Consider the following 27328-nt stretch of genomic DNA (forward strand, 5'->3'; position numbering starts at 1 on the left):
CGGTATATGAGGTCAGAAGAAAATTTTACGGTTTAATTTCGCATTTAAAATTTTCTATCCCCGAAGCTCAGTACAATACCAAATCTAGTTCTGTTCAGTCTGGGACTCTGTCAATGCTAGTTAGAAAGACAAGGCTTCTGTGGATTGGAAAGAAACCTGGAAAACCTCTAGGCAGCAATATCCCTGAAACAGGATTGTGGAGGAAGCTGAAAGTGCTTGAGCTGGAAGAGCAAGACTGCCTGGTTTCAAATCCTGGCTCCTACACATATTAGCTGTGTGACTTGGCCAAGTTACTTAATCTCTTGCTACTTTAGTTTCTTTATTTGAAAGATGGAAATAATATAGGACATTGAGGAATAAAAGATTATAAATATGTAAAGCACTTGGAACATTTCCTGGCCCGGAGAAAGCGGAACAAAAGTTAGCTATTGTTATTATTCCCCTTATACACATCCAACTATAGAGAACTTAATACTTCATAACTGTAATTGTTTGGGGAAATTATTACTATGTTATTTTTATTTTTTATTATTTTTGAGATCGGGTTTCATTCTGTTGCTCAGGCTGGAGTGCAGTGGTCCACTCATGGCTCACTGTGGCCTCCACTTCCCAGTCTCAAGCAATCCTCCCACCTCAGCCTCCCCAGTAGCTGACCACAGTAGCACACAATAGCTCCCCAGTAGCACACGACCACACCTGGCTAATTTTAAAAGGTTTTTTTTTTTTTTGGTAGCTATGTTGCTCAGGCTGGTCTCCAACTTCTGGGCTCCAGCAATCCTCCTGTCTTGGCTTCCCAAAGTGCTTGGATTACAGGCATGAGCCACTCAACCTGGCCTAGGAAAATTATTTTTAGGAAAAATAACACAGTAAGTTATTGTCAGGATTAGGAAAGGAATCTAAATCTTTTAATCATAAATTAGTAGTGAAAGGATCAGAGAGCGTTTTGTATTATGCTTCTGAGATCTACCTGCCTGTAACTTCTCATTATTTCTGATTAGTTCTTTCTCCTAGAACACCAAAGAGGAACCCCTTCTGGCATAGTTCCTAGAAAGTAACATAGTGTGCTTGTGGCTTTTCTTATTATCTCATTTAATCCTCTGAACAATCTTTCAGGCAAGTTGTTGTTATCCCCACATTCCATGCACCTGGAATCCCTGCACAAATAACCCTGAGGCTACTTCCAGTGCCCATGCAGGGATCTCCAGGTCTCTCCCCGCAGGTTTGGAAAGTGACCTCAATGTATGTACTCCTAGAACCAAGGTGAAGCCAAGTGCCAGCTGGTTGAAAGTCGGGGGATAGCGGAGAACAGATGGAACCTTGTTCTAAAGCACACATGTTAAGCCTTTATGCTATGGGATGGTAGAGACTGAGAGCAAAAGAACTGGCAATAGGTTAGCCTCTCCCATTCTGGAAGAGCTCTGATGACCCAGGAGTTAGAAATTCGATATTTGAACCCAAGCTTTCCAGGTGTAACCCTCAAGATAGGGAGATAGACATATTTTGTTAAACATTTTTTGCCAAGTGTATAACTTTTAAAATACTTTATTACTTTTTAAATACCTTAAATGTATTTTTTATTTTTATATATTTTTTTGAGATGGAGTTTTGCTCTTGTTGCCTAGGCTGGAATGTAGTGGCGCAATCTCAGTTCGCGCAATCTCATTTCACGCAATCTCTGCCTCCCGAGTTCAAGCAATTCTCCTGCCTTAGCCTCCCAAGTAGCTGGGATTACAGGCATGCACCACTATGCCTGGCTAAATTCTGTATTTTTAGTAGAGATGGGGTTTCACCATGTTGTTCAGGCTGGTCTCGAACACCTGACCTCAGGTGATCCACCCACCTCGGCCTCCCAAAGTGCTGGGATAACAGGTGTGAGTCACTGCGCCCAGCCTACCTTAAATATTTAGACATATGTATGTGTTAGAGTCTGCATGATACATATAGCACCTAGTTTTTGTGGATATTCTTATCACAGGAGATACAGCTGCGAACAAAATAAAGTACCTGCCCTGTTCTAATGGTATGGATTCCTGGTCTCAAAGAGATTAGTCTAGTAGGGGACACATTTGAAGTAGGAATATAAAATGCAGCGTAAAAATACATAAAAACAAAATGCAGTATAAGTACAAAGTGATATGGAAAATGGTGGAAAGGGAGGGAAGGGACCAAAGTCTCAGATAGCCTCCTAGAAGAAAGGGGAGAGGACAAGGGGAGGGATAAAGAGGAGAGAAGTGGGAGGGGAGCTGGAGGAGGACTCTCAGACTAAGAGTAGGGTGTTTTAACCTGAAATAGCTTATCTTAGGGAATCAAGTATCTTACTACCCAAACCAGGATAGTTTAGCATTCTAATTTCTAAATAAGATTTAAATAGATGATAAACTTGGAGAACAAAGTTCGCATCATCCATCAACACATTAAATGCTTTTTAATTCTTAAGCCCTCCCTTTCTTTGTGCAAATACATGCTTACGTTATATATCACATGATATATAGTAGGCATAGATACGAAAATATTTAGAATACTAAATCCATAGCAGTCTTAAGAATTAGCTAATAAAACGTTATGGGATCTTTTGATACACCAGTGAAACCAGCAGGGATTCAAATGTTGTAAAATGAGTATGAACTGCACATTCATCCTTTTCCTAACTTGAGCTCTGCTTCCCATATAGTTGCCCTCCTAGAAGAACTCACCTGCCATTAAGAGCTCAACTCGTAAACTCAAAGGAAAAAAGTAAGACCCAAAGCTATACCACAGGCAGAATTCTCAGTCACTTAATCATTTCTTTTGTTATGAAATAGGAAGATTATAATAGGATAGCAATGTATTTGTGTTTAGGGCTGAGAGGAGTATGATGAAGACGAAACCTGTTTAATATTGTAAATACATTTTCCAATCTTTAATAGTTCTAAATGAAATGGGATTTTTTTAATTGAGGGAGAGATAATAAAAAGTTGTTTCAGGCAGTAGTCATTTCTTTCCATATAGATTTATGTATTTATTCAAAAGCTATGTCTTCCTGAAAATTGAAAGTCTTATTAAATATTTTAGTAATGACTGACAATCATCATTCCCCCCCCCCTTTTATTTAGTACAAATCTGGGAATGCAGTTGTCAGTTAGGCCTGTGTTTCAAGGGTGGCTCTTTCTTGTCATATATAGCAATAGAAAGGTTGTCCACTGTGGCTTGCAGGTGGTGATTTTCTCATGGTGGCAATGAGTTTGCCTTGGTCTTTCCACATTGCCTTTCACCTTGACCCTCCTTTTGGCCAGGGTTTGCACCTGCCTGATGTTGGGGACTCAGTCAATACATATGGAATAGGACATGAACATAGGTCTACTGACTGGCTCATAGGAAGATAGAAGTGCTGATTCCTAAACATGTCTTCAGAAAAAATGAAAGGAGATCCAGAAAACAAATGAATTCTACCTGCCCTTTAGCTCTTTCCTACCCATCTCAAACAAAGAAGTGCCTCTTTCTGCTGGGTGCAGTGGCTCATGCCTGAAATCCTAGCACTTTGGGAGGCTAAGGTGGGAGGATTGCTTGTGCCCAGGAGATTGAGACCAACCTGGGCAATATCATGACACCTCGTTTCTACAAAAAATAAAAAAAATTTGCTAGGCATGGGTAGCATGTTCCTGTCTGTATTCCTGGCTACTTGGGAGGCTGAGGTGAGAGGATTGCCTGAGACCAGGAGGTTGAGGTTGCTGTGAGCCAAGATTATAACACTGCATTGGACTAGATGATAAAGCAAGACCCTGTCAAAAAAAAAAAAAAAAAAAGAGTACCCCTCTCTTCCCCTCATGTTGGTCTGAAACATACATCCTCTTGATGCCGTCTCTGTTTTTTCTTGAGGAATCTGTTGCATCAATTCTCACCCATGCCTCATTCATACAATATTGTGTCTTTTATTTATCCCTTTCCACTATTTCTTTCCCCTCAGCCTAGAGCAAGGATTGGTAGACTTTCTGTCAAGGGATAGATGGTAAATATTTCTAGATATGTGGGCCATATGGTCTCTGCCACAGCTATTCATCTCTACTTGTAGCTAGAAAGCAACCATAGATAATACATAAACAAATGGGTGTGGCTGTGTTCCAATACAACTTTATTTACCGAAGATATCACACTGGATTTGGCCTGCTAGATTTGACATAGTTTACTGACCCTTGGTCTAGGATAATGATCAGATTTTCCCCATATCCTTTAAAAAAAAATCCCCCCTCCATCTTAGCTCCTTAACCTATGGTCCATCTTTCTTAAGATAGTTATCAATGAGGAAAATCCCCTAATGCTTGCCATCTCACTTTCTCACAAGCCCTTTCCTCCATCACCAGCTCACCATGACCTCTGATCCCACTTTGCATTGATATTGCTCTTCCACAAACCAGCTCTAGTCTGTTCATTGCCTGTTTTCTTTCCTAATCATACTTGACTTCTCTGATGTATGTGCTACAATTAAACACTGTCTGAAAATCCTTACTTGTCTTTTGCAACAGCGTGTTCTCTACTATATTTTTTCTCTTTGTACTCTGTAAATGACCTTCCAATTCTCATTTCCTACTCCTTAACATTTGTATAACCCAAGAGTTTTATTCTTATCTCATTCTACACACTTTCTCTCTACCCTGTCTTCCATTACCATAGTTTCAATGGATTCCCATATGCTTAAGACTCCCAAACCTCCTTGTAAAGCTTGGACTTCTCTTCCATCTTTCCAGCAGCCAGCCCATTGCTTGTACAAGCTAAAACCCTTCCAGTAGTTCTCCAAGGAGAGACAAATTGTAGCAATTTGGGGGCACATGTTCCAGGTTGCAACTTTAGCTCTGGGCTGGCCTTAAGAAAGTTCCTTAGATTCAGGGGAGCTGCTTCATCATATATAAAGGGTAATAAAAATCCCTCCCTGGGCTTTTTGCGGATTAAATGCAGTATCCACCACAATCTCTTTATTAGCCAATGGACAGATACCTCACAATTTTTTTTTTTTTTTTTCCAATGATTTCCTTTAAATGACCCCTTTCCTTTCCTTCATTCCTCCAAATATAATTGGTTAGCCCATCCTTTTTGACTCTACCTCTGAACTCTTTTGTGGATTTTTTTCCTTCCTCTTGCTTAAGTTTAGACCCTGCTTATTTGTCCCCTCAAATTTGTCCTGTATATCTTTATTATTGATACATTGCTTAAGAACAAATCAGAGCAGCACTTTATGTTGGCAGTAGGAGAAAGTCCAAACAGTCAAGTCCCTTTGTAATTGGAATTCAAGCTTCGTATGTACCTCTATCCGGTCCCCCCATGCATAGACATATACTTCTGTTCTATCTTCTAACAATATCAGACCACTCTGCTTCCAGAACCTGTCATGCATACTTGGCTTCATCGTGCTTTTGACCAACTTTTGTCAAAGGCAGGAAACCTCCTCTCTCTCTATTCTAAATGGTGAAGTTCTATTCACTGTCCAAGATATACCTCAACTATTAGCTCCTCTGCATAGCCACCTCTCTCTATTAGATTTGGAACTGAGTGATTTTTTTGCTAAATTTTCCCTAAAGATAGATTGTAAACTCCATCAGAGCCAGAATGTATATTCCCTAGCACTTTGGGCAGGATTCTCACATAATAGTAGGCATTTGGATTTATTAGAGCATGATTCCAATTTGTCATTTTTTAAACTGTGTAGCCAACTGATCCTATCTATTTGTTTTTTCTAGTGATAGTAAAAGCTATCAAGATTCAGAGGGTCGAGGGTGGTGTTTTTGTATTTCTAATTTTGAGACTTACAATATATTTTCTCTGTAACCTATATTCTCGTAATTGATAAACTACTTGAAAGCAGGGGGAAAGCAGGGAAGAGAAGGGAACTCACTGGCCCACATGCTAAAGCCAAAGGTGAGCGATGGGGGATAGTAAGCCTTAAACAGTGGAAGGTCTAGGAAAAGAAGTTGAATGCTCAGGTTTCACTTTGGCTTGTCTGCTTGCTTGTTTGTTTCATGGAAATATATGGAAGGATGTTTGCTTAATCTTTTTTAGTTCAGGAATATGGCAAGTGATGAAACTGTTAACAGGTAAGAATGGTAAGGCTGGGCCGGGCGCGGTGGCTCACGCTTGTAATCCCAGCACTTTGGGAGGCCGAGGGGGGCGGATCACGAGGTCAGGAGATCGAGACCACGGTGAAACTCCGTCTCTACTAAAAATACAAAAAATTAGCCGGGCGTGGTGGCGGGCGCCTGTAGTCCCAGCTACTCGGAGAGGCTGAGGCAGGAGAATGGCGTGAACCCGGGAGGCAGAGCTTGCAGTGAGCCGAGATAGCGCCACTGCACTCCAGCCTGGGCGACAGAGCGAGACTCCGTCTCAAAAAAAAAAAAAAAAAAAAGAATGGTAAGGCTGATACTTGGTATTGTAGGTCCTTGACAGTGTTAAGGATTAACAAGCTCTAATTCATTTTTTGAAGAAACTTGAATATATTACTTCTGTATCTTTTGGCGGATGTCTGCATGATAGGGCCAAAAGCTCAAGTATAAAAACCCACTTCGTCCAAAAGTCTTACTTGATTAACATGCTTCCCATTACCATTACCATTTTATTATGCCCAACTGACCCATCCCTTGATTTATATGATCGTGTGTGTTATGCATTGTTTGTTCTCTGCACTAAAATCTGTTTCATGCATATATCCATCCTCCCTAGCTTGTGTTTCTCAAGTTAGAAATTAAAACCGCAAATTAAGTTGCAAATTCTGCCAACTCTCTATATAACCCATGGTTAAATCCTGATGAAATCGCTGTTAACTAGGTGTTACTAGAAAGGGGTTCTGATCCAGACCCCAAGATAGGGTTCATGGATGTCACGAAAGAAAGAATTCTGGGCGAGTCCATAGAGTAAAGTAGAAGCAGGTTTATTAAGAAAGCAAAGGAATAAAAGAATGGCTACTCCAAAGGCACAGCAGGTGTATAAGCTGTTCAATTGAGTACACTTATAGTCATTTCTTGATCGTGTGCTAAACAAAGGGTGTATTACTCATGAGTTTTCTGGGAAAGGGTGGGCAGTTTCTGGAACTGAGGGTTCCTCCCCTTTTTAGACCATATAGCGTAATTTCCTGACGTTGGCAAGGCATTTGTCAACTGCCTTGGCACTGGTGGGAGTGTCTCTTAGCATTCTAATGTATTATAATTAGCGTAGAATGAGCAGTGAGGATGACCAGAGGTCACTTTCGTCACTATCTCGGTTTTAGTGGGTTTGGCTGGCTTCTTTACCGCAACCTGTTTTATCAGCCAGGTCTTTATGACCTGTATCTTGTGCCGACCTCCTATCTCATCTTGTGACTAAGAATGCCTAACCTCCTGGGAATGCAGCCCAGTAGGTCTCAGCCTTACTTTACCCAGCCCTTATTCGAGATGAAGTTGCCCTAGTTCAGACACCTCTGACATAGATACTCAATTTGTAACTAAAATTCATAACTAAAACTAAGTTTATCATTATGGAAAATTATTTTTAAAACCCACCAAAATGATTTTTATATTGTTATTATTATTATTTAACATCTTGTGGTCTCTTTTGTAATAAAAGCAAACATACAAAGCATACATTCTCTTTTATAAAACATTCATACCTGACATGATTCATAAATAAAGTTACTTAAGGTTGTAAGAAGTCACAAGGCAATGAACCCTCTTAGTTTTTTGTTTATTTGTTTTTTAATAGTCTAGCTGTGAGTAACTTAACGATGCAGGATATAGGTTGTGTAGTAGTTTTATCCACTGCTTTTTTCTTTTGTGATTCTTAATATAAATTTATTCAAGACTTAAAGAAACAGGAAGACATTTTGATCTGAAAGCTATACCAATTCGCAAGGGAATGAGTTTGGTTTCTTCTCTACTTTGTAATTCAAAGAAGTGCTTTCCAAAAAATCAGATGAAACAAGTCATTAATTTGACAATAGGGTTCTCATGGCCCTATTGATTCAGAAAGCTGAAAACAGTTATGGAGGCTTATTGGCTTCAATTAGGAGTCGCGAAGCTTGCCAGGTTAGAAGAAAGAAAGGTTGCATTGGGAGAGGAATCATTCAGTAACAGAATCCTTCTTAACATTTTGTCATGAATGGGTATAAATTCTTGGTCTCTTGTTATTTTTTGTACTTTTTCATTTATTGATTCTCTTTATGGATTCATTTCAGAATGACCAGAATCTCATTTCAAAACTGATTATGTCATCTTTTGGGTTGCTTTTAGTAAGCAAAAGATATTTATGTTACCATGTGAGAGGTTTCATTTCATTACTACAAGCTGAAGAGCTTCGGATAAGACTGATTTAGTTGTCCTCCAAAACAATAAAAATGTTCAATTTCTTCTGTGTAATCATTATTTTTATATATATATATATTTATTTATATATATTTATTTATATATATATGAATATGCCTCAAGATATATTCTATTAATAGAATAATCAACATACTTTCTATAGATAATATACTTATTTTAGCACATGCATCATCTTGCATGGAAAAACTCTTGTCCTCAGAGGTATATAACAGTGGTTTTTTTTTCTCCCTTATCAATAAGAAGCCTAGCTAACTCTCATGACCACCCTTAGTGCATATAAATAATGTATAGCCACAATATTGTCCTTTAATGTTAAGAGCTTAGTAAATAGTGCTGCAAAAAAGGAAGAATCAGGGAGGAAAATGATATTCACATTTTTAACAACAATATCTAATAAGGCAATATAATGTTATTTATATCTGCTATTAGGAAAAATTGACATTTCTTTAGGTGTTTCTTTCAGAATGTCCATTTTTTAATGTTTTAGCTTAGTGATAGAAATGCCATTTTTCCTCTTAATGATAAGGATATATTTATATCTGGGATACATTTTCATGTATAAGAAAGACTTGATAGCTAATATCAATTATCAGTCATAAAATTCTTGGTTACCATTTGTTAACAAGTCCTCAGTTGAAAAACCTCTTCACTAAATTGGCACTAGCCTAAAATTTGCTGTACAATGAATATAATCCAGCTCTAATAGAAGATAACTGTATTTCCAAGTATATTTGAAATAGAAAAAAAGAGATTATTGCAATAAATCTAACATCACAGCAACCAATTCATGGAGCTTAATTATGACACTACTAAATGTGAAAATCTATTCAGCGCTAGGAACACTTTTCACATTACATTCACGCTAAAGATTGGCTGTTAAGAGCTCATTACTGGTATTTTTCTAAAGAGTGGTTTATTAAACACAGCTACCTAATAAGCATCTTTGGTGGTGCAAATTGCTGAAAACAGTAATGAGTCTGATTAGACTTCATTTCAATTACAACAGCTTGTCTAGGAAAAAAAAATATATATATATATATGTATGTATGTATATATAATCTTCCCTTGATGCTTTGGAATCCAGCTACAAGATACTGTAGAGTTTAAAACAGAAAAAGCCACCTCTGTATTTCCTTTCCACAGCTCACTAATGAAGAGAGAATTGTCCAAGTCATCATCCAATTTACACACTGAAAAACTGGATGGAAAAAGTGGAGTCACAATCATGTTTGCTTAAAAACAGCAAAGGCTGCCTTGACTAATATGTCTAAATAAGGTCACCTTTTGTGTCTCTCTCTCTCTTTTTTTTTTTTCTTCCTCTTCTTCTTAGGAATATAAAGCTATAAATGGGTAGAGACTTAAAAATGATTCATTCCTATTTGGTTTGTGGAGGTTATTCTCCAGATTAATAGGCTCACCTTTCAATTATGTTTTATCCATGGATCTTCTACTTAAAATTATAACAATATAGGGAGCTATTGCACCATGCATGCTAATTATCAGACTAATTTTTAAAATACATATATTGGGTGGGAAAAAATAAAAGAAACAACGCTTTACGAATGTGCACTAATATTTCAGAAAGCATAAGGGAATGTTCATTAGATGCCAAACTTGATTTTGATATTTTTAAAAAGTGTGTTATTTAGCTGTATTTAACAGGTAACCTCATATCAAATCATGCCTGAATATTGGTACTCAAATAGAAAAAAAAAAAAGAAAACCTGTTAATGTAAAAACCCTTTAGGTGATTAAGCTGTCATTGCTGTCATTTGGGTACTCTAGTAACATTTTAATGCTTCTGGAAGCTATGGCCAGGGATGCAATCCACTATTTTATGCTACATTTTTGAATAGATTTTTTTAGAGCATAATATTATTTGACATTGAACTGGATAAAATAATTTCTAAAGTAAAATAGAAAAACAATGGATGGGTGTAGAAGCACTAAATAAACAGAGGGCACAATACAGCATCCTCACCAGAAAAATCTTCACAAGTTAGCTAAGTGATCATACAATGGCCAGAAGATTGAAAGTAAAATATAAACAAAATTACAGTACTCTTTGTAGGCATTCTGGTGCTTTTAAAAAGATTTGCTTAAAAGGATACTGGTTCTAGGTATGTCGGTTCAAAAATTAGGAATTTACTTTTAGACCTGTGATTCACCATTAATTCTATTAATTGTCTATTCTATTTTAAAAGGAGAACAGTATTGCATAGAAAACACAAACAGAACTCTATAGTAAAAATAGGGGTGCATTAATTATTTGCTTTTCCTGTAAACCTAGACCTTACCAAAAATGGGTATTCAGTTAAGGAAATCAGCATTCATCATATATTTTGAGATCACCAATAAGATATGGAATTTTATAAGCGCAGAATTTTTTTAAGGTTTTTGACTTGGTATAAATATGTAGCCAACGAAAACCTTAAATAATACTTAGTTTTGATAAAAATATGTGCATAAGTTAGTTAAATAATTTAGAATGTTCTTTGGTTTCTTGGATTATCTATAATAAAGCTAGTAAAGCATAGATCATTTTTAGGATAAAAACAGTTTTTAAAAATCAACTGTCACTCTTTCCCTTATATTCTCTATAGCCTTTCCACAACTGCAGTCATAAGCTTACATACGCACATATCGGTACCCAGATTTGAATTTTTGTGTAGCCTACCTATATTATTTTATGGTTTTAGACAGAGTTGGGTTTTCGTGTTGCTCAGGGAATGTGTGTGCTATGAAGAGGCACATGATTTAAAGAGATAGCAGGGAGAATTTGACTTACTCTTTTAATATAAACAAGTAAAACTAGCACACTTAAAATGAAATTTCTTTTAAATTATCTGGTAGTTCAAAAATGTGGCTGAGCTGAGTGCGGTGGCTAATGCCTGTAATTCCAGCACTTTGGGAGGCCTAGGTGGTGGATCTCTTGAGTCCAGCAATTTGAGACCAGCCTGGGCAACATGGTGAAACCCCATCTCTACCAAAAAATATACAATAATTAGCGGGGCATGGTAGCGTGAGCCTGTAGTCCCAGCTACTCTGCAGGCTGAAGCTGGAGGATCACTTGAGCCTGGGAGGTGGAGTTTGTAGTGAGCCAAGATCGTGCCATCACGCTCCAGCCTGGGTGACAGAGTGAGACCCTATCTCAAATAATAATAATAATAAAATAAATAAACATGTGGCTGAAAAAAATCTCCCTGTCTTCTAAAATTATTAGCAAACACTGCTACTTACCCATTACTAAAGAGGCCAGTAAAATAGTCATAATCATCAATAAGAAGTATAAAATTTTACAATAGTTTAGACCATCTGGAACTAACAACATCTTTATGCCTTTAACTCCACCAAAAACAATATTGAGAGCAACTTTATTATTATTAATTTTTTTTTGAGACAGTCTTACCGTGTTACCCAGGCTGGAGTGCAGTGACATGATCTCAACTCACTGCAGCCATCATCTCCCCAGTTCAAGCTATTCTTGTGCCTCAGCGTCCCCAGTAGCATTACAGGCATTTACCACCACACCCAGCTAATTTTTGTAAAGAGCAACTTTAATTTTAGTTGCTATATTAGAGACAAAGTAAGCCATGTTTATTTACAACAGAAGAGAATTGAATTGGAATTAATTGGCAAACCATGAGCAAAAGAAGAGGAATCTGTATGTTTTTCATGTGATTAAGACACACAGGACTGCATCAGCCATTTATTGAATTCAGCCAAAGCCTAAACTTTTTTTTAACATAATGGCATTTTCCATCATAACAGTAGATGAAATTGTGCAGAGATGGGATCTCAAGAAACAATTTCTTTACCTGCAGTCTCTCCTACTGTTTCCCGTGGATTAGGTTGTTGGGCACCCTCTCCAGGAAAGGAAATGCCACTTCCTTTGAAGATGCTGATATCCTCTCCTGTTTCTGCTCATTATGCAGCATTCTTTGTTTTTACAAATGAAAAAGCCAACCGCGCTAATGACTGGACCGTTGTTCACACTGCACCTTAACAATGTTCAGTCTATCTGGAAATCAGAGGATCCCAATTATAGGTGGTGCTCAGGTCTATTTCACCAGGTCTATTTCACTATAAGGGGGCAGGGTGGGGAAAATGAAGAGGTGAGGAAACTACTGTTGTTGCTAAGAGCTTCTCACTTTTAATCCTGGGCTGTGCTGGTTGTATTCTAAAGCAGTTTATCTTCCTACAACGTCTTATTTGGAAAAAAACAACACGTAACCCACCAAAACTCATTTCATATGTAGCTTTTTCCACTACCTTCAGATCAAAGTTATTTTCTTCGGGCTGGACTAAATTATACACAGGTCCCAGGAGTGAAGGACACTGAATTAATGCACTATGTCACCCAGCCCAGACTATAGAATTTTTTTTTCAAAGTCCAAGACACTATTTTGCTATTACATTAAAAATTAATGCACAAATTGCCAAAAAGAGAAAAATGCATAAATAACCTAAACAAATTTTGTCTGGGCTTTGCATACTTTAGAGTCACCTAAAGCAAAGTTTTTAAGGAGAATGGTTGAACAGTTTTACCCTCAACATGTGAATAACATTCTTACTCTTTTGTCTAATTATATGAGACAGCGCTCAATCTTATATATCTATATATATAGATAGACTTATATATAGACTTATATATCTATTTTGTCTTATGTAAACTATCTTTTTAGAGTATGGTTCCAGAGGAACACAGAGAAGTAGATGAATGCGAATTTCATTTTAAGCAAGGTTGTGGGGTTCAGAAGATTTCTTAATTTGTTTATTGACCCTTTTCAGCTTGGTGTGTTGGGCAAAACATGAATAGAGTTCAGTTTAAATATAACTAAATTGGGCTTTGCATTTAGATAGTTGAAATGTAACACACAAACACACACACACACACACACAAATATTTACACAGAGTCGTATGTGCACATAGTGGTTAGTATACCATTTTAGGATTATGACTGATGAAATATACTAACCGTGTCATAATTCAAGGTTGGTATCATGCCAGATGTTTCTTAAATAAAAATGCAAATATATTTTATACGTCAAAACAGTATTTTGAGAATCAACTAGAATAACCTCATACTTTTAGGATGATGATAATTATTATCTCTGCAAAATACTTTAAAAAATAAAGATTCAAAACACTCAGAAAATGCGTAATACTTTTGGCATTTAGGACTCTGTTTATGGATCAATCATAGAGGCCGGATGCTATGAATATAACACGGGGCTCTCAGGTTGTGTTAACCCCATTTATCCCTGCATGCTACAGCTCACCTGTTATTTACACACATAAGAGGGTTGATACTGCAGAACAAGGGTAGTGCTCTGTTGTGACACAGAACATACATATTCATTAGCCGCTGCAGTCCCTATGGACATACGTGGTATGTCCTGATGATCTGGGGGGAAGGGTAGATGGCCTTAATGGATTGAAAAATGTATATGGAAAAGGAAAGAGAGGGCATGAGAAATGAAAGGCTGCAAAGTAACAACTTTAAAGGTTAACTACAAAGTGCTATTTAAACTGATTATAAATTGTCTAAAACTCACAGAGGTAGCATAAACAAAATAACAGTTTTTAAATATGGGAAAATCAGCCCTTTTACTTCAGACTCTTTCCCTTACAGTAGTTAATGACACCTGACACTTAGGAAGATTCAGTGTGAATTATTCGTGTATTTTAAATTGCATGTACACACATCCTCATGTATCCTTCTGAATAACTTACCATAGAATATACAGTTTTGTACACTTTTTTTTAACTTGGTTTTAGATTATTATTCAAAAATTTTACACAGAAACATTTAAAAAACCTACCCCCACACAGAAATCATAGATCTAAGTTATAATTTTAAACTATGTAGATTTGTGTATGAGCGTGATAATATGTTCACTTGTATACTTTAAGTATAGGAAATTTTAAGAGAAAAATTACTTGTTTGAATTATGATCATGATTTCCTGGGTTGCTTTAAATTATATGGTTTCTGTCCTGATCATATAGTGAATCTAGGCTCAGTGGTCTAAAAATGATATTTTTTTCATCAGTGTAATTTGCTTTGCATAATGCTTATGCATTCATTGCCATAAATGCAAGCCATTTTATTGCATATTAAAAATAATGACCAATCAGACCCATGCATATCAAGTTTTATCCTCCACATGAAATATTGGCAAAAATAGTCACCATTACACTTGGTCATATTTGTTGGGTGAATATTTTCTTGCTATGGATACAATTTAATGCATTGTAGAGAACCCAATTCAGATCATAAGCTACCTACAAGTTTAGTTTAAACACAGAGTTTATATTAATACCATCCTAGTCCAAATCATGGTGCCTGTAACATTAAATACAGGCTTTTATGAAGCCCAAAATAAAGACATTTAGACAACAAGATCTGTTGCTTACCTGGATGCCATCTACCCAACAACTTACTGTAGGAAATAAGAAGCATAACTTTGGAGTAGCTTAAATAACCTTATAAAAGTTGTACTAAAGCTCGTGTATTCAACTAATAGGAGGTGCTTCACTCACTGTTAAACTAAGCTTTGGTTTGTGGTATCAAACATACAGCACATTAGGAATGGTGAAAATGGATAGGAAAATAGCAAAAAATAATATCTGACAAATTAGAGCAAAAGGGGGAACACTGAAACAGCATCTGAGACCAGTTCTTTAAGATACCATTCATTATTCATCATTCCACACTGTTGTACTAATGACACTGTATCAATAAGAAAATTATCAATTATTTCCCGTGTGTTGTGTTGTAAGAGGTTAGGGAGGCTCTCTTATCATAAAAAAAAAGTATTTGGAAAATGTTTTTAACTTTTAGAGCTGTATACCTTCTAGATTTCAAGAAAAGGTACATAAATTAAGAAACTGGAGCTTGAAGCTCTAAAGTGGAGTCCTAAATTTAAATGCCTGTGTGACCTGGTAGATACCATAAAAATACCTGACATTGTCGGGGGTAGGAGCACCATGACAAAGTGGAAAGGGTAGGATACGCCCCAAGCAGGGAGCTGGTCCCCAGAATCAGACTGCTGTTGCCAGGCACAAATGAAGTGTTGTAAGATCTTGTCTGAAAAATGGGAAATATGGAAATACGGATTTTTTTTTTTTTGAGATGGATCTTTTAAAACATAAAGTTGAGTGATTTTTAAAGCCTTGTGCTGGCCAAACGAAACAAGTTGCAGGGTATATGTTACCCTCAGGCTGTCAGATTGCAATTTCTCTGTAAGAGGGTGAGGTATCTGAACTATATTTACTAAGAACCATTTAGCCAGAAATGCCTTTATAATTGTTTCAAAAAAAAAGCATTGTTTTATGCAAATAAGATGGAATGGGTTGAGAAGGGTGCTGCAAAATGTATTATAATTTGGAGTCTTGAGGTGTGAAAATGTGATTTAAAGAGAAAAAATTATTTGACAGTATTGTTATATAATTAGAATATCTTATTTTGAAACTGCAGGTTTTAAAATGAGTTTTAACAGTTTTAACTAGTTTTAAACCTCTAAGTACTTTATTTCTCAGTTTTGATCTCTAAAATGTTGAGTCACAGGAAACATCAAAAATAAGTAAAATACCATGAAAACATTTGAAAATGTTGACACCTTTTTGATTAAAGAGATTGTGCTCTTTGTTTTGCTCAGAATGAGAGAATTTCTATATCTTTCTTGGAACCAACAGTCCCACTGGAAAATTTCATTTTCAGTTGCTGTCCTGAGGTTGAAGGAAAACTGACTTATAAATTCTGGGAGTGATTTTACTTTTTTTCTGTCTAGCCAGTGTTGTTTTGTTTTGTCTTTAATGCACCCCTGACTTTTTCAAAATAAAAGACAACTAAGAAATGTTTGTGTAGCAGTTCGCAGTTGGGAAATAGTTTCACAAAATATTATTCAGGTAATCTTAATAGCAATACAGTAAGGTTAAATAATACCATTATTGTCCACATACCACAGCTGAGTAAGTATGATGTGCTTAAGCGACTTAACCAAGATTAGAACAAATAAGTGATGATGTAAGCAATGCTGCCAGTGGTCTGATTCTACAGGCTGGAATTTTCACCTGTGAAACAAAATTCTTGAACCTTCTTTATGTTCCTTCAGTCCCTTTCTATCCCGACAATCTATCAATGGCTCCAAATAAAATACTATATTATGCAAAATAGTATCCAATCCTATAAGACATCATTATAAGTGAAACATCAATCTAAAAGTGAGGATGTCTGGAATGGTTAGGTCGTTTTAAAGTTCTGTTAATCTCTAAAATCAAAGAGTCTAATTTTGGAGAATTTAGACCGTGAAACTGTGAAAAAGAGAGCTGAAAATGTTTCATCACCTTGTAGACAAATGGATCCTCCTTTTTAGCATTGAACCACAATGCTTTGTACATATTTCATCTTTTATTGACTAAATTTAAAATTTGACAGCCCCTCTGTTACATTCAGCTTATAAAATCTTCTAATTTAGCCCCTCTGTTACATTCAGCTTATAAAATCTTCTAATTTTTGTCCTCTAAAGATGGAACAAAATTAGGTGAAAACGATATGTAATTTCAGTGCTTCTTCCTCACTTTTTTCCCTTTCTATTACTTGTAGATTTTATGCCATATTTTAAAGCCAAGAATTATTGGGGAATGGGCTGAAGAAATTTCCAGATCAAATGAGTTAGTACTAGTAATACTAGATAATGCTGTGTTGGCCTCTTGGCTTATGAGGATGAGTAGACAAGGCTGCATTAGTCTCCTCAAACATTTCATTTGGTCATCACTTCCCTTGAAGAATGATAATAAGTAGATATTGCACAGGGCCAGTTTGCAGTGCCGGGAGGTGTACAATCCTTCTCTCAGAAAGTTCTTCACTGCATAGACCTGTATTTTTAGCCAGTGAATTTTCTACTTTCTACTGGAAATTTTGAATGCTCTGTATGTTAGTTCTGCCATTTCCAACCCAAGAGATGATAAATCTGTTCCATCAGAAAGAAGAGGCTGTAAAGTATTATAATTACTTTACAGTATTTACCCCAGTAGTGATTGTTTTTCAGAGAAACCCTTGCTAATATTATATTAATTTTTTAATGTTAAAAAATAATGAAAGGTTCAGAGGCGCAATAGCTCAAAGAAATGTAATAGGTGTAGTAATGTTGTCATGCAGGCCTGTGTGAGTGCTGTGCGTCTGTTTTAGAGCAGGCAAACCCGCCATGCCTGCAGGTGTTTGCCTCAGGTCTGTGCCCTTAGGAAGTCTGAGAAAACCTCCAAATGAAGGCAGAGCCCCTAGTAGCCAAAATCACCCTATGGGAACATTGTAAAAGGGAGTAACTATTTTAGACCTGATGAACTGTTGAATAGTACACGTATATAAGGAGTGGGGTGGGTAGTGAGTGCCTCACGTTGATATTTCTATGAATATGTGCTAAAAACAGATCTAGAAGACCTAACCTTTTATTTCCAATTTTCCTCTCATTTTGAAAGTTGCTTTTATACCCTTCATTTTTCCATATTACTCTTTAAAATTTTATAGCTGTGGCAGAACGTTAGAGGATACTATAGTTGTTTCGTTTTGAAACTAGTTAAAGAGCAAAATGGAAAAAGTAAAGCAACAAGGCAGTAACCGGTTAGTAATTAAACCTAAGTTATTAAATGGTCAGTAATGGTAAGAATGGCAAATGTTATCCATACTATCCAGTTATATAGGAAATATGGATTTGTTCATTTATATATACATGGATTCGTCCCATAACAATAAAATAAGAACAATGCTCAGATGTTTTCCTCTAGTACCTGTCATTCCTATGTAACACTTAAATTATCTTAAAAGCAATTTTCTATTAGATTGTGTATTTTCAAAAAGCACGTTGCATGATGAAATTTGCCAGCTGTATTAAGATTTTTCTGATCCTTTCAGAAATAAAAATTGATGTTTTGGAACAATTCTTCAATTATCTTTAAAAACTATTTTTCTTACTTTCCACTGTTTTCTGAATTTTTACTGTGCCTATTTAAACTATTTCCAAACAACAGTAGGAGTTATTGTTCTAAAGTCATGCTTCTAATAACGTTAAAATAGTATTGTTTCTGAGATTCATCTCCATGTTCTGAAGAGAAACCATATAAAAGCTGTTTTTAAAACTCATCCCATTATTTGAGTGCCAAGTTAAGTGACACAAGTGTATTGCTTCTGACTCACAGATAACTGCAATACAATCAAACAAAGCAGGATGTTTTTGTTGTTCAGAAAACATTTGGCTCTGTGGTTTTGTTCCATTTCATATCAGAAATATCACCACCAATAAACACGATAACAATAACAACAATAAAAATAAATTTGGTTACCAATTTCCAATTAGTGTTAAAATTCAAGGAACCAACAAAAAGGCTCTGTACTTCGAAGGCCAAGACAATCTCCTGAACACTGATTTCCTCAGCTCCCGCTAATATCAATAATTAGTTTATGGTTAGATTAACTTATGCTTTTAAATAACATTAATGATTTTAAAGCACTGGATAAATTCTCTTGTTTCAGGGGATATGAACAAGTCCATTCCCTTGTATTTAAACAAAATACAATTTTGCCTTTTGCAGCTCTGCAAGGGTTATTGTTATTTACTATGCATCAATAAATAAACTTTCAATTATCTTGGTAAGCACATCCAAAAATAGCATGACAATCAAAAGGCAATGGTGTATCCAGTAATTGTTCCGAATAGATAATTTTGATAAATATGATCTTTGCTTAATTTCTGGTGAAAAAGAAATCTTACGAAATTTAGTTTTGCTAGAGTTAAACTATGCAAAAATACCCTATGAAATGAACACTCTATTTAAACTGTATACTACTGTCTTTTACAGTGATTATAACTTATTAAAATCTTTTTTCATCTCTTTTATGAATAATACATTTACAAGAAAACATTATTTAAGCGAATACAGGTGGGGGGTTGCCACCTCCTGAGTTTTTTTAAAAAAATAAGCAGTTTCATTTGAGTTAAAAAGTATATTTCTTCATAATGTTTGTTATGTATGTTTATTAACTTATGCTAACAATGGCTTAGCTCAGCGAACTGAAAGGAAGCCATCCTTTAAATTATGTGTGCGTACGTATGTCTATGTGTTGTGCTAAATTCCATTGCCTGTACTTCTAAATTATTTGTTGAGCCCTTTAAGACTTTTTTTTCACGTTTTTCTGTATCAAACTAATCACATTTATACTCACAGCATATGTGTGTTCTTATTTTCTCTACTCTGTATTTTGATAATATTTTAAAGAAAAAAACATAATAGAAATTCCCTAGAAATAATTTACAGGACTAATGAATTTGTAGGTCTCTTAGACAGTTCTACATTACAGTCACATTAATATTCTCTCCTTTTTATAAGGCTTGAAGTAAATCCCATGACACTAGAAGAATTTAGATACTGATTACTTGCGATTGGTTCCTGGTGATTTGCTCTTAATAATTTCCAGTTGAATTTAATGAAAGTATGATTCCTGAAATGCTGCTTCATTAAAATTGCATCTTTTCCCCTTTAAGTGTGGTTTCGGTCATTTCACCCATTTTGCGGTGTGTTTTCCTCCCCCTTAAAAAGTAATGATTGAGAAAGCAGAAATAATTAAGAATACCACTTTAGTTCTCCCTGGAACTCATCCTCAGAGTTTCTGTGAGTGAAATGATGCAAGCTGCATTTCATCAGGATTTTATAATACTATTTTCCCATTCAATGAGATTATTTAATAATATGTAAAGTTTTAAAACATAAATATGAATATTGGGGGTAGTTGAGGGAAATTGAAGAAAGAATCTGTTGCATGTACAAGAGAACTGAGGTCTTTAGAATTTTTACATATATATATATATACATATATTTAGGTTGATTAAGTTACACTGTGCAGCATTCAGACTTAATTTAACTGAGTTGTGATTTGCAAATGAATATCTACATGGATCCTTTTTAAAAATCAAAATGCAAATGAGTACAATTGCAGTAAAATATATTTGCAAATGAATCCTGTTGCTTTATTCATTTATTGTGTAATTACTGCAATCCTTCCCACCTTGTTTTCAGTATTTCTTAATCATTAAGTCGGAAGCATGACAGCAGTGCCAGCCCTGGCATGATTCTCTTTGACTAAAACCTTGTAAATTAACACAATTAGCACAGCGTCATCCTGCTAATTAACTTCCAGTGTCTGGTGCAGTGGTTTTGCAAACAAGGAAGAGGGAGTCAGAAGGGAATCAACATGTCATTCTGTTACCAAACTGTGTGTTATGTTCAGTTTATCGCAGTAAGTCAAAGCTGGCCATGTCAGAAGGCAGAGTCAGGCAATGAGGAGCCACAGAGCTTGGAGGAAGAGCACAGAAGGGGGTAGAAACTGACAAAATAGACTGTAGTAATTCAGAAGGGGGTTGATGCCACAGATACTTCATGTAGACCAGGCCTCCTCCTTATCAAGGCATCTCTGCCAGAGGGCACAAGACAGTTTGCAAAATTCACTTTGGCTAATACAAAAAAGATGAAGGAGAGATGCTTAATATAGCTGTACCAGAATAGGAAGTGTTAAACCAAGCAGAGATTAGACTGAGATGAGCCAGCAATGGGAAAAAGGAGAACAGGATACCAGTCCTCTTCGGTAACTAACTGTATGTGAGACCTCGAGGGTACGTTATAAATCGCTTTGGGCCCTGGTTTCCTAATCTGTGAAATAAAGTAATTTCTAAAGTCTCTTTACAATTTAAAATTCAAATTATTCTTACTGCTTAGTATTTTTTTCTTAAATGAGAAAATACTCATTTTGTAGATTGCTACATAGTCAACTTTGCTTCACTTAGTAACCCAGCAGATGATAGAATTACCCAGACCATCTCATTATCTACTTGTGCTCCTCTAGTGTATGCCCTACGTGGTTTCCTATAGAAATTAAAAGAGTTAGAATCCAGAATCTCTCTCCATTCTTATCTTCCCTTTCCCCTTGGTTTCCTTTCTCTCTCTCTCTCTCTTTCTCTCATATATAATATATATACATATGAAGATATATAAGAGGGGATGTGTATAAATACACACACACACACACACACACATTCTCCCCTCTTAGTACCTTGCAGGCTGTAAGGGGAGGAGGGATTATAAGAGAAGGAGGGAGAACGCTAGAAGACCGACAGACAAGTGATGCTTGTTTTTTTTTTTCAGAGACTCAACAACAGAACTGAGAGGCAGAAAGGAGCCAGTTGTAATTCATACCGAGTTGTAGGCTTTGTGCGATGAAAGCGATGGAGCGCTGCCTGGGAGATTGCTTTGCTGCACTCCACGAAGCAGATTTGAAACTGTCGTGGACCACTTTAGATGAGAGTTGGATTATGGAATGACCTGCTATGTCTGTGTCATATTGTTCTGCGCAGGGAGCATTATACTGTGCTAACTAGGTGTTCAGTACCAAATAAGAGAGGTATCCTAGATGTGATCTCTCAGCTGTGTCTCATTTTTATATTGCTTAAAATGTAAAACAGAAACTGTGATGTGAACAGACAGAATAGCTAGATATTGTACATGTTAATACTGCCATGTGCAAGATATTTAAAATGTTTGCTTATTTTAAGAACCTGTGAGTGAATTCTAATTTGACAGGAATGTGTGTGTACATATATATGTGATTGTGTATGTGCGTATAGTAAGTAAGCTGATGGGCTTGACAGAAATAGATTTACTTATTCCTTACAAATGCAAAAAATATAGGTAACTACAGAGTTATATTTTAAACTCAGTGTACTTTTTAAACCGGGCTGAAGTTTAGTCCATTTTAAAGAGTACTTATTATAGGGATCATAATAGGTATTAAAAACAGTGTAGATCTTTTAAAGTATACATATCATTAATGGAAAATAATAGGTAACAAAAGAAATTGGGGGAAAAGCTTTAAGAGTGCTGATGCCTATTTAAGTAAATTAACTTTTTTCCCCCCAAAATTCTTAGGCTTGAAGATGCAGTGGACGCCAGAGCATGCCCAGTGGCCAGAACAGCACTTTGACATCACCTCAACCACTCGGTCTCCTGCCCACAAAGTTGAAGCCTACAGAGGTCATTTGCAGCGCACCTATCAGTATGCCTGGGCGAATGATGACATATCTGCTCTGACTGCATCCAACCTACTAAAAAAATATGCAGAGAAGTATTCCGGCATTTTGGAAGGTCCTGTGGACCGACCCGTACTCAGCAACTATTCGGACGCACCATCAGGACTAGTGAACGGTCGGAAAAATGAAAGTGAACCCTGGCAGCCTTCCTTGAATTCAGAAGCTGTTTATCCCATGAACTGTGTTCCGGATGTTATCACTGCCAGCAAAGCTGGAGTCAGTTCAGCCCTCCCTCCAACAGATGTCTCTGCCAGTATAGGGAGCTCTCCTGGGGTAGCCAGCAACCTGACAGAACCTAGTTATTCAAGTAGTACCTGTGGAAGCCACACCGTACCCAGTCTTCATGCAGGGCTCCCATCTCAGGAATATGCCCCAGGATACAACGGATCATATTTGCATTCTACTTATAGTAGCCAGCCAGCACCTGCACTTCCTTCACCTCATCCGTCTCCTTTGCATAGCTCTGGGCTACTACAGCCCCCGCCACCACCTCCTCCGCCACCAGCCTTGGTCCCAGGCTACAATGGGACTTCTAACCTCTCCAGTTACAGCTATCCGTCTGCTAGCTATCCTCCTCAGACTGCTGTGGGGTCTGGGTACAGCCCTGGGGGGGCACCGCCTCCGCCTTCAGCGTACCTGCCTTCAGGAATTCCTGCTCCCACCCCCCTGCCCCCCACCACTGTTCCTGGCTACACCTACCAGGGCCATGGTTTGACACCTATTGCACCATCGGCTCTGACAAACAGTTCTGCAAGTTCTCTCAAAAGGAAAGCTTTCTATATGGCAGGGCAAGGAGATATGGACTCCAGTTATGGAAATTACAGCTATGGCCAACAGAGATCTACACAGAGTCCTATGTACAGAATGCCCGACAACAGCATTTCAAACACAAATCGGGGGAATGGCTTTGACAGAAGTGCTGAAACATCATCCTTAGCATTTAAGCCAACGAAGCAGCTAATGTCCTCTGAACAGCAAAGGAAATTCAGCAGCCAGTCCAGTAGGGCTCTGACCCCTCCTTCCTACAGTACTGCTAAAAATTCATTGGGATCAAGATCCAGTGAATCCTTTGGGAAGTACACATCGCCAGTAATGAGTGAACATGGGGACGAGCACAGGCAGCTCCTCTCTCACCCAATGCAAGGCCCTGGACTCCGTGCAGCTACCTCATCCAACCACTCTGTGGACGAGCAACTGAAGAATACTGACACGCACCTCATCGACCTGGTAACCAATGAGATTATCACCCAAGGACCTCCAGTGGACTGGAATGACATTGCTGGTCTCGACCTGGTGAAGGCTGTCATTAAAGAGGAGGTTTTATGGCCAGTGTTGAGGTCAGATGCATTCAGTGGACTGACAGCCTTACCTCGGAGCATCCTTTTATTTGGACCTCGGGGGACAGGCAAAACATTATTGGGCAGATGCATCGCTAGTCAGCTGGGGGCCACATTTTTCAAAATTGCCGGTTCTGGACTAGTCGCCAAGTGGTTAGGAGAAGCAGAGAAAATTATCCATGCCTCTTTTCTTGTGGCCAGGTGTCGCCAGCCCTCGGTGATTTTTGTTAGTGACATTGACATGCTTCTCTCCTCTCAAGTGAATGAGGAACACAGTCCAGTTAGTCGGATGAGAACCGAATTTCTGATGCAACTGGACACTGTACTAACTTCGGCTGAGGACCAAATCGTAGTAATTTGTGCCACCAGTAAACCAGAAGAAATAGATGAATCCCTTCGGAGGTACTTCATGAAACGACTTTTAATCCCACTTCCTGACAGCACAGCGAGGCACCAGATAATAGTACAACTGCTCTCACAGCACAATTACTGTCTCAATGACAAGGAGTTTGCACTGCTCGTCCAGCGCACAGAAGGCTTTTCTGGACTAGACGTGGCTCATTTGTGTCAGGAAGCAGTGGTGGGCCCCCTCCATGCCATGCCAGCCACAGACCTTTCAGCCATTATGCCCAGCCAGTTGAGGCCCGTTACATATCAAGACTTTGAAAATGCTTTCTGCAAGATTCAGCCTAGCATATCTCAAAAGGAGCTTGATATGTATGTTGAATGGAACAAAATGTTTGGTTGCAGTCAGTGATAACTTCTTTAGAAAAAAAATGTAATGAATGTTGGCACACACACATAAAACCTGCTACATAGGGAATAGAGCCCCTTTCCAGTAGTGTTTAAATTGCAAAGGGTACTGGGGAAGATGACGATTAAGTTGCATCTTTAGAGTCAGGGTAGATTTGGAGGAAAAGTGCATCAAATGAGAGCTTCTGATTTGAAAGCCCCAGATGACAGAAAGCATATGTGGATGCTCAGTTCTGTTCAAGCTAGACAACACTCACCAAGGAGCAAGGTGCAAGTGTGTTGATTTCAGAAGGACATGAACCTCGTGTGTTGATTCCATTCTGCTGTTCTCGAGATTTAGTTGCTGTCAAGTGCCTGGAGTGGTGCTTTATTTTTTGTTTGCCTCACAATTACATTGGTGGCATGTGCTAATATAAAGAGCTTTAACTTCAAACATTATTGGACTAAAGAGATGAACAGTTGTGTTATGACAGAAAACCAGATTTTTGCCATTTTAAGAGCAACAGTATTCCTCAATCCTGTCTGTTCTGCAGTATTAAGCTAAGAACAGGTAAAACAGGGTAACGGTAATCTGGACCTTAATTTCTGCAGTTCATTTCTTTTAATGTTCTTGTCTGCAAAAACTCAGGAAAGTGATTGTGATTTGTACAGTACCTCAAAGGAATGTGTTGAAAGCACTATGTACTGCTGAGAGTAATAGGATAGGCTTCAATGTTACTTTATATTAAAATGTATGTTTACCTCAACAATTGGAAAATAGCAAGGAAAATTACTTTGAATGTATCCAGAAAAATACTGAAGTGTGATACAACTGAATATTTACAGTTTAAAGTAGAAATGGAAGGATTTTTTTAAGTTCTTTTACTAATTATGGGGAATTAACCAGAGCAGAATAATTCTTTATGTCAATAACTGCAAGAGTTCTTAGTACATTGCTCCTTGATAATTAAGTGAAAATGTTCTTAAAAGGTACACTGGTTAATTGAAAGCTACTTATTCAGTTTGTATTAGTGTCTAGACCTGTCAGCCACAAGACCTGTTTAGGACCCTGAAAGTCACAGTACCTAAAAACTATGACTGCCTTTTTATTGCATCGGTGGTAGTGGTGGTGATGGTGGTGGTAGTTTGCAAGTTATCTCTTAAAACTGCTGGGAATGGTGTCATTCTATTCACTAATCTAGCTTATAGACTTGCCGTGCTATTTGATAGAATGCAGAGGATAGCAACCAAAATGAACACACAAATAAATAAAAACAAAAACCAACCAACCAACTTACATACGTATATATATCCACAAAGAACCTCTCCATCTCCTCCCCTTCTTTTTGACTCCACTCTTGTCAGTGCAATTTTGCTTCTCATTTTGAAATCTGGGCTGTAGTGCTCCTGCTTTATTTCTACCTCAGTTTTGTTACATTTCTCTTGGAAAGTAAAGTAGAAAATTGGAAGTGGACACACACACTGCAGTGTAGCTTGCCAAACATGTTACTTTGTTTTCTTCTATCTTTCACCGTAAATCTAGTTTCCAAAAACATCAGCATTTGTGCTTACTTCCACCTGAGTCTACCAGCCCCAGCCCCACCCATAGCATAAGTGGCATTTTTCTTCATTTCCTGTTTCTCTCCTGCTCTCTGTCAAGTTGTTCTTTGTATCCTTTAATGCTTTATGTGCAACCTTTCATTGACAGTGGGCTGATGTTTGGCAATGCTTCTGAACAGTCACAGAGCAGGCTGTAGCTTTCCACAGCCACTGCCCATGCGTAAGCAGAACAGCCTGGCCTTTTGAATGTATTTTCCTGGGTTTTTTCCCCTTTTCTTTTTTTAGTTTAGAGATGCAGTAACAAAACTGTTGCAAAGCACTGGCATTTTATGTATTCAATAAATAAATGATGTACATTTTTTAAAAAATTTAAATAAATGCAATGAGAAGCCCCAAGAAAGGTCTTTCTGTTTTTTTTTTCTTACAAAAATTTTTACCGATCTTATCCACAATGTCCAATTCTCTGAAACACTTAACATAGAGAAAGCTAATGAGGGATTTCTTATCTCTGAAATTTTATGATACTTGATCTTTACTCCCCTTTTTTATTTTTTATGTTGCTAAAAACTGAGCAATTGAACCAGAATTGAATTTACTATGACATTCTGTCAATTAAAGCTGTGCTTAAATATAAATATTCCATATTAAAAAGCAGTGCCTTTCATTAAGGATACAAAAAATAATACTTAAATATGCCCTCTGCTTTTCACAAGTGAATAAATGCTACAATCGTGTTCTGGGTCTACCCTGTGCATCCCTTGTAAGGAAATTCTAATATCCACATTAACTTGTAGGTTCATATTGATCTCACTGACAAGTTTACTTTTGCACAGTGCTGACCTATTTTCTGACTTTTAGACATTACATTTCATTTCCGCCAACATGCTGTGTTCACTTGAAAGCGTCTGGCAAGTTTTGACAAACCCAGTCTTATTTAGACAACTTTGGAAAATCCAATATTGACCCACATTTTTTGTGGCTAGTAAGATTTAATGCCAAATATATGACTGCACTATTGTGTTTTACACTCATTTATAAAACTGAAAATAAATTGAAGTCATACATCTTGGCTTTTAGCTTTAAATGACTTAAAAATTAGAACTCTGAGTAACTTAAAAATTAATTTGAGATACGAGTGGTCAAAAATCCATGTATTTAGACAGAAGCTGAAGTCGTATGTGATTTTCATTTAGCCTCACAAAATCCAAGATTTGATTTCTTAGGAAATTGGGTATGTTGAAGA

General features: G+C 37.2%; 1 protein-coding gene across 3 annotated transcripts in view; it reads left to right on the top strand.

The window, feature by feature from the left end:
* Window positions 1–27328, top strand: part of FIGN (fidgetin, microtubule severing factor) — a 134161-nt gene that overhangs the window by 102685 nt on the left and 4148 nt on the right. The window contains exons 1-2 of one of the 3 annotated variants that reach the window (XM_058441591.1): window positions 21703–21771; window positions 22296–26690. In XM_058441591.1, the coding sequence (XP_058297574.1) occupies window positions 22304–24550 (2247 nt within the window). In that variant the 5' untranslated portion in view covers window positions 21703–21771; window positions 22296–22303 and the 3' untranslated portion in view covers window positions 24551–26690. Of the gene's footprint in view, window positions 1–21702; window positions 21772–22295 lie in introns of those variants that run through there. The other 2 variants (XM_032755555.2, XM_032755556.2) reach the window with 2 other exon arrangements.

This window comes from Hylobates moloch, unplaced genomic scaffold (genome assembly GCF_009828535.3).
Source record: "Hylobates moloch isolate HMO894 unplaced genomic scaffold, HMol_V3 SCAFFOLD_1, whole genome shotgun sequence".
Taxonomy (NCBI): domain Eukaryota; kingdom Metazoa; phylum Chordata; class Mammalia; order Primates; family Hylobatidae; genus Hylobates; species Hylobates moloch.